This window comes from Cicer arietinum, chromosome 6 (assembly GCF_000331145.2).
Source record: "Cicer arietinum cultivar CDC Frontier isolate Library 1 chromosome 6, Cicar.CDCFrontier_v2.0, whole genome shotgun sequence".
NCBI classification, from domain to species: domain Eukaryota; kingdom Viridiplantae; phylum Streptophyta; class Magnoliopsida; order Fabales; family Fabaceae; genus Cicer; species Cicer arietinum.
In genome coordinates, this window is record NC_021165.2 from 29,855,337 (window position 1) to 29,863,784 (window position 8,448).

At 29.0% G+C, this 8,448-nt stretch overlaps 1 protein-coding gene across 1 annotated transcript; it reads left to right on the forward strand.

Annotated features, from left to right (window-relative positions):
* The first annotated feature begins 2,339 nt into the window (after nucleotides 1-2,339).
* On the forward strand, nucleotides 2,340-7,219 carry LOC101498650 (cell division control protein 6 homolog B-like). Its single transcript, XM_004506666.4, has 15 exons — nucleotides 2,340-2,666; nucleotides 2,777-2,997; nucleotides 3,638-3,712; nucleotides 3,805-3,905; nucleotides 4,045-4,151; nucleotides 4,234-4,293; nucleotides 4,433-4,506; nucleotides 4,884-4,934; nucleotides 5,254-5,303; nucleotides 5,667-5,799; nucleotides 6,252-6,341; nucleotides 6,446-6,508; nucleotides 6,583-6,678; nucleotides 6,763-6,852; nucleotides 6,976-7,219. Exons 1-15 carry the CDS (start codon nucleotides 2,462-2,464, stop codon nucleotides 7,006-7,008), a joined length of 1,449 nt encoding a protein of 482 aa, XP_004506723.1. The 5' UTR covers nucleotides 2,340-2,461; the 3' UTR covers nucleotides 7,009-7,219.
* Nucleotides 7,220-8,448: the final 1,229 nt, after the last annotated feature.

The window sequence follows — 8,448 nt, forward strand, 5'->3', positions numbered from 1 at the left end:
TAAAATGACATATAATTTAAGAGAGACAAAATATATTTTTTGAACGAAAATTTATCATATATGTCTAATAAAAATAAAAATAATTTAAACTTCAATTTTCTTTTGTCATAAAAACCGATGCAATCCAACACCGTTTTTGAAAAAAATATTAGATCATGTCTCATTAATTAGTTTTATTATTTTCATAAATAAGAAATGAGTAAACCACAACCACTATATTTAAAAAAATATGATTGCGTCTCATTTAATTTTAATTGTTTTCATTAATAAGAAAATTAGTAAACGGTGCAAACCAACACCATTTCACGAATAAAACTATGGCGCGGGAAAATGAAATCAACTTGCCAATGTTTTTCCACTCCACTCAACTACAAAACTCATCTGCCAATTACAATCTCACACTCAAACTTTCCTCGATTAAACAATGCCTTCAATTGGTGCTAAACGTTGATTCAGATATCCCGCACCACCACTCCCTGCCGCATCTCTGCCCACTTGGAAATCTCCCGTCATTCGCCTCACTGCAATAAAGTAATTATGTCTTTGATTTTATACCAATAAAATGATTATCAGTTAGTGAATTGTTGAGATTTTTTTTACCTTTTGCAATCACATCATTTTTTCTATTTAATTATGTTATTTTTTCTATTTTTATCATTCACTGTTTGTAAATGTTCAACATGTGTATGCATATCTATTAGTAATAGTTGCGGAAGTCTATTAGTAATAATAACTAATAGATAGGACATACAGATCTATTAGTAATTGTTATAATAATTAAATTAAGTCTATATATTAGTTATTAATAGTAATGGATGGTTTAAAATTGTGAAAAATTAATTTTTATATTTCTCAAATAAAGAGAATTTATACAAAACATTTGAATAGACAGTGGCAAAAAATAATTGAATTTAAATTAAGTTCATAAATATTATTATTCTCCAAAAATAATAGAATATTAATAAATTTGGAATTAATAATTAATATATTCAATTAATAATACTATTAATATAAACTTAAATTTATAATTGTTGTTTTAATTAGGGCTGTGCTATATGATTTATTGAATCATATTAATAAATTGGATTGCATTGTACTAAAAAAAATAAAGCAAATTATATGATTTATAAATTGAATTACATATTTAAAACTAAATTTAAAAACCAATTTCGATATTTTTAAAATAAAAAAAATCAAAAAAATATTTTGATTATTTTTTCTTCAAAAATTTGAGAAAAAATGAAAGACATTTATTTTTTTTGAAAATTTTTTGAATTTTTTTTCAAAAATTAGATGTAACAATCTAACAAAAATACTAATAATATAAGAAGTCATATCATGTCACTAGTTTAAAGTATGCTTATAAAAAACATGGGAACCATGAACAATGTGAATGGAAGAGAAGAATCATATCTTGAAAAATAAACTTGTAATCAAGCAACGAATCACATGACCCCAACATAATACACATGTTTTAAGCGCGAAAAGGAAGAACACGGGTTCTAACAAAAAAGACTATAAATAGTGTTTTTTTTTAAGAAGAGGTAGAAGAAGGGTTATAACAAAAAAAAGACGAAGAACAAATATTTTTGGCAGACTCGCATAGAAAATTAAGTAGAAGGAAAGTCACACTTTTTTTGTTGTCAGCCAAATGTCACACTTAAAGGAGTGAAGGAACAAATTCATGAAGAGAGAGAACATGATTAACACTAATTGCTGCCGCAATTTTCTAAGTCTCGTGACTCAAAAGGGGGAGTATTGATAGGGACAAAGAGGAAATTGAGAACGTGTTTAGTGGGACACATAGTTAGGGATGCGAAAAAGATTAGGTCGTCCGTCAAAAGTAAAGTTTATAGTCCAGGTCTATAATACGTCAGGGGTTTATAGTCTAACCACTAATATTATTTTTAAAATCCATTTATTTAAATACATCATACTCGTGTTTATAAAAAAATCTATTAGGTTTGACAGACCGACCTATATATATTTTATTATTATTATTTATTAGTAATATTATTTTCTATTTTAAAGTGTATAAATTAGATAATTACTTGGTAATTGTTCCTTATTTGGTATTGATTCTATATTTAGTGACCGCTCCTTATTTAATAGTGATTATATATTCGGTAATATAAATTGTATTTGTTTTAAATTTTTAAAAAAATATATTATTAGAATTATAAAATATAATATTTTAATATTTTAATATTAATAAAACTTTTAAATAAATTTATAGGTGAATCAAATTTTTAAAAAGACAGTGCCAGACCGAAACCAACCCAACACCCGAATGAAAGCATGGCGGGAAAATGAAATCAAGCGCTAATGTTTTCCCGCTCTACTCAACTACAAAACTTTTCTACCATTTATAATCTCAATCAATCTCACACTCAATCTTTCCATACCTAATCTTTCCATTCTCTAAATATTTCACACTCCAAATTAAATCTGCAATTAAACAATGTCTTCAATTGGCGCTAGACGTAGATTCAGATCTCCCGCACCACCACTCCCTGCCGCAACTCCGCCCACTCGGAAATCCCGCCGCCGTTGCATCACTGCAACTCCCAATTCCGTCCCTACCGTAATTCAGATGATCGACACCGACGAAAATCAAGTCGAATCGCATGAATCCAATGGCGTGAAATCCAGATGGAATCCCAAAGGTAAAATTAATTAATCAATTATTCAATTAATTAATTAATTTATTATTTTTGTTTTCTCGGTGGGATAGTTTGTGAATATTCTTGTTGTTTGTGTTGATTGGAAATAATAGATGTTGAGCAATTGAGAATGGTGAAAGAAGTGTTGCACATGTCTACTGCACCGTCTACCATAGTGTGCCGTGAAGAGGAGCAAAATGTAGTGTTGGAGTTTTGCAAAGGCTGCGTTGAACATGAAAAGGCTGGGAGTCTCTACATATGTGGATGCCCTGGAACTGGGAAATCTCTCTCTATGGAGAAAGTGAAAGATAGTTTACTCAATTGGGCTACACAGGTATATTAATCTATCTATCTATCTATTTCTATAATTATTGTTTTGTGGACATTGAAATTAATTGGAAGGTTGAAATGTTAATTAAATTTTTTGGGAGAATTTAGTGTCATGAATTTGATATAACTAGTAACTAGTACAGTTTGATGGATTTTAATGATATGCATTATTTGTGCAAACATGTTTTAAATTGACATTCAATAAAAATTCTGAATTTTGACTCATCGCCTCCATTCTGAAATTGATGTTATGCCATGAAAAAACGGAAAATTATCATTGGATGTTAGTGTAAATTTGATTTATATTGATATTGGATTTTTTTAATTTCTAGTTTGATTGTCATGCTTATTAAAGGTTTTGAGGTTTATTATGGATTGATCATTGATGGCATACATAGATATTTGTGGTTATTCTTTAGTGGATTTTTTCTAATTAGACTGATCGTATTGTATAATTACACGCCAATACCAATAGTATATTCTTTGACTAGTCATAGAGAACAATACCATTTGTCGTGCTTGTTCATAGTATGTAGTTGATGATCCCATGTAATTGGGAGAAGAAACACACTGTAGAAGATATTTAAATTGCTCACTGTATTTAGATTTTTTGTTTCTTCCATTAATACAACTTCATTTTGCAGGGAGATTTTCCACTGCCTGATGTTTTATCTGTAAATTGTACATCTCTGTCAAATACATCTGATATTTTCTCAAAGGTAGGAATGCCTAAGCACATTTTATTGAATTTAACATTACATTATATAAAAAATCATTACTTAGTTGACTTACTCATTGGATGTTCTGGCAGATACTTGGGTTACACAAAGCCCTAGGTAAAAAGGGTTCAGGCACACCCTTACAGCAACTTCAGAACATGTATTCTCATGAATCACCTACAACAAACATGATGTAAGAAACTTATTCTTGTCCTGGATTTGATTCTGCACAAGAATGCTTATGTTTTCAATTAAATTGTTAGGCAAAGATGTTTTTTCATTACTGTTTGATTCTGTAAATTTGAATGCTAACAAATATTAATATTTAACAGATTAATAGTAGCGGATGAATTAGATTATCTAATAACCAAAGATAGAGCTGTGCTTCATGATCTTTTCATGCTTACCACTTTCCCATTTTCCAGATGTATACTAATAGGTAAATTTATTGTGAAAATTATAAAATTTGGTTTCTAACCTTAGCTCTCCATGATCATGACTTATTGTGCTTGTTAATATAGGTGTAGCAAATGCAATTGACCTTGCTGATCGATTTCTTCCAAGGCTTACATCATTAAATTGTGAGTAAATCAATAATTTCTATTTTGTTTTAAACTCTTTAAGTACTGTCTCAAATGACCCTAGTAATGAAGCTGTCCTCTAATTGTATTCATCATTGGACATTTCTCTCTTTTTAATTTTTCTGTCTTTCTGTTTCAGGCAAGCCTACTGTTGTAAATTTTCGAGCATACACCAAAGATCAGATCCTTAGGATTCTTGAAGAAAGGCTAAATGTAAGATTATTGTTATATAAATTTGTTGGGTTATATGGTTGTGCCATTTTCTCCAAGAAATATTATTGCCATTAATAAAATTAAAGTTAAATTTGTATGCACAGACAGTGGAATATATTTTATAGTGTCAGCATATCACAATCAATCATGTCTATTATTTTAAAAGTGGTTACAATACAATTCGACCATTTTTGAACATTGGATGATTGTGATTCACTGTTAGTGTATATAAGTTAAATTCATAAAATTATCATGGTTCATTGTTAACAGCTTCATTTCTTCATGAGTTGTGGCATTGGCCAAGAAAAACAGAACCAAATGTTACATTTGTCCCTTTTTAATATTCTTATTAATAGCTTTTTTTGTCTCACCATCAGGAACTTCCTTACATTGTTTTCCAACATCAAGCATTGGAGCTATGTGCTAGGGTAAATACGTTTACCATTTTCCATAAAAGTTTATATTTGCATATGTTGTTCAGTCTTTATCTGGGATCATCAAATATAAATTAAATTATGAAAAATTCTGGGACTTTTGGATCATGTCCTGAGTCATAACTTACTTTTAGAAATATTATCACAGTTAACCTTTTCCAGTGTCATCCTTAAGAGAGACTGTAAAATTATTAGTAACCCTAGAAAATCTAAATGCTATAGAATGCTACAAGCTCTAAAACATCTAAGAAATGGCTATTGTAATTCATCATTAGCTAAAGTCTAATTTATTTAGAGTCTAATTTACTTGCAGAAAGTTGCTGCAGCTTCTGGAGATATGCGAAACGCTCTTTGTATATGCAGGTCTGTCATAATTTATTGTTATGTACTGTTTTTTGGCTTTTATCTCCATTATAAATCAGTGCATCTATATCTGAAATCTAGTCTATTATATAGGTTGAGCTTAAACTTCACGTCTTATGTTCAAAATCTTGGTTCTGAAAAGGCCTTGGATCATTTGATACCTCTCTAAATCAAAACATATATTTGACACATGGAGAACTTGACTTCAGTTTTCTTATTGAGCTTGGATCCTAAGTTGCAATATTTGAATTTGAACCTAAAACACATTAGGTGTCTTGCATTTGGAGATTGCTGATATAGTATTTGATTTGATGAATTAGCCTTAGTAAAATCAGTTAAGTAATTATTTTTATTGTTTTTCAGGAGTGCAATAGAGATGCTAGAAGCAGAAATTAGAGAATCTGCTTGCAGTGTGAATGCTTTGGAAGAGAAATCATCCTCAGAACAAAATCTTCCTACAGCTCCGGATTTTGTAAAAAAACAAGAATTTGATATGGTAAGTGTAATGATTTGCTGTAATGAACCACAGTCCCACAAATAGAACTAACAACAGTTCAAGGATGAAACAGTGATTAATCGGTACAATTTATCATGCATCTCATTTGATTCATGGATAATAGGTCATTAACTTGGTGTTCTTAGTTTCAAATTCAGTTGGTTGTCCTGTAGAAGACTTTAATGTAATTTACTGCAGTAGATGCATAACTTTTAGCCCAGATTATATATTATGCCGTTTAGGCAACTTCGTTTTATAATAGCATTTTGTACAATTAATGTTTAGGTAGGTGCATTGAACTATTTTCTTTCAGCATTCTGCATTGGAGTCATTGTTACATGATTACATGTCATCACCAATATAAAATAACTTTATGAAACAAGTAGAGTTCCTTTGTTATTCTCTCCCTCTTGTAGCTAATATAGTCCTAAAATCCTTAAAATGGATTGCAGGTAAGGATTGATCATATGGCTCTTGCCTTGTCGAAAACATATAGATCACCAGTGGTGGATACAATACAATCTCTGCCACATCATCAACAGGTAATCATGAAGTGGCAATATACTATGTGAATTGTTGTGATCAAATAATAAGACAATCTGTTGCTTGAGGTAACTTCAACCCTAACAACCTGCACTGTTTGTAGATTATCCTCTGCTCTTCGATGAAACATTTCCGCGCAGCCAAGAAAGATACAATCCTTGGCGAGGTATGCCTTATAGCTCTGTTCAAGATATTGACTTCATCCTTTATTTGGTTTCTAAAACTGTATCAATGATGCAGTTATATAAATCTTATGCGGCAATATGCAAATCATCACTAATTCCCCCAACAGGAATCATGGAATTTTCAAACATGTGCCGAGTACTAAATGACCAGGTATCAAAGTGACTATGAACTTCTTATACCGGAGTGGCAAAGTGGTTATATGGAAAATGATAAAAACATAAATTGATGTTGCAGGGCCTAATTAAACTAGGACAATCTCGAGATGATAAATTGAGAAGAGTGACATCCAAAATAGATGAAGGCGATATTACTTTTGCATTGCAGGTATTCTTTGATACCTTTCCCTTAACCCTTTTATATAATTGTTTTTAACTCTCCCTTGGATTATTATGTTTGTCTTGGTAGCTAATCTTAAATGATTTTTGCCATGAATATATTTCATCACAGGGAATCCGTTTTTTTCGAAATTGTCTTCAATGATCCTGCTGTGACCGGTTGTTTCCCTTCAGACTTCGGCAAAGTTCTTCAAAGAAGCAAGAGATGTTAGAGATTTTTTATTTTTTTAATTTTTTTTCTAGAGTGAAAAGTAGCAATTGTTGTAAAATTTTGTAAAAAGAAACAATTGATATGTAAACATTAATTATATCTTTGATTTGATTTTATACCAATAAAGTGATTATGAGTTAGTGAATTGTTGAGATTTTTTTCACCTTTTTCAATAACATCATTTTCTCTATTTAATCACTGTTTGTAAATGTTGAGCATGTGTATGCGTATCTATTAGTAATAATTAGTTTGCAATCTGTGCGTGCACAAAGATAAATTATGATATTAATAAATATATTGTTCTATTAATAAGTATAGATCAACTCATGTTGTATAATCTATTTAATTTTTGTGTAGAAGTTATAATAAATTTTGATGACATGAAATATATAATTTGAAATTCATAAACTCTTATTTATGGTCACTGTAGAACACAAATTCAACTCAATAATCTTAAATGTTACTTTTTATATTATCTTTCTTGTCCTACTCTAACTAAAATTCTCACTACATCTATTTAAAGAAAAATAATGTGATAAGATTGTGTAAAAATTCAACTTTTTAACCCTAAACAAATAATATATGAATTTGTTAAATTTATAACATAACAATCACAATTAGTGTTTGATTTAAAACATTAATACATGAAAGAAAGAACAAAACTTTCTCATCAATCAAAACCATTTTCATAGCATAAAACTATGTTTAGAGAGAAAATGTATATCACACGAACTCTTTATGAATCATATTTATAATCAACAAACTATAGATAAGTGAGATGGTTCATAATTATGAAAAATTAATTTTATATTTTCCAAATAGAGAGAATTTATACAAAACTTGAAATGCAAAACATTCATTTGAATAGATAGTGACAAAAAATGATTGAATTTGAATTGAGTTCATAAATATTATTATTCCTCCAAAAGTAATAGAATATTGATAAAATTGGAATTAATAATTAATATATTCAATTAATAATACTGTTAATAAAAACTTAAATTTATAATTGTTGTTTCAATTAGGGGTGTACAACAGAACAATATATATGATTTATTCGATCATATTGATAAATTAAATTGTACTGCACTAAAAAAAATCAAATAAATTATATGGTTGATGAATTAAAACACATATTTAAATCAAATCAGTTATAATAATTTTTCAAAAAACATCGAAAAAAAATTTAATCATTTTTTTTCTTCAAAATTTTTTGAGAAAAAATCAAAAAAACATTTTATTTTTCTGAATAATTTTGACATTTAATTTTTTCGAAAAAAAATGAAAAACTTTCCTTGAAATAAATTGAATTTTACTTTTCCTGAAGAACTTGTTTGAAACGGATTTTAACTAAAAACTTATTTAAAATATAAA

What these genes read in the sequence shown, in the direction of transcription:
- LOC101498650 (XM_004506666.4), top strand. Translation starts at nt 2,462, where the DNA reads ATGTCTTCAATTGGCGCTAGACGTAGATTCAGATCTCCCGCACCACCA. An exon ending in TTCTTGAAGAAAGGCTAAAT is followed by an intron (nt 4,507 to 4,883) that starts GTAAGATTATTG and finishes TCTCACCATCAG; the next exon opens with GAACTTCCTTACATTGTTTT. An exon ending in AAAAACAAGAATTTGATATG is followed by an intron (nt 5,800 to 6,251) that starts GTAAGTGTAATG and finishes AATGGATTGCAG; the next exon opens with GTAAGGATTGATCATATGGC.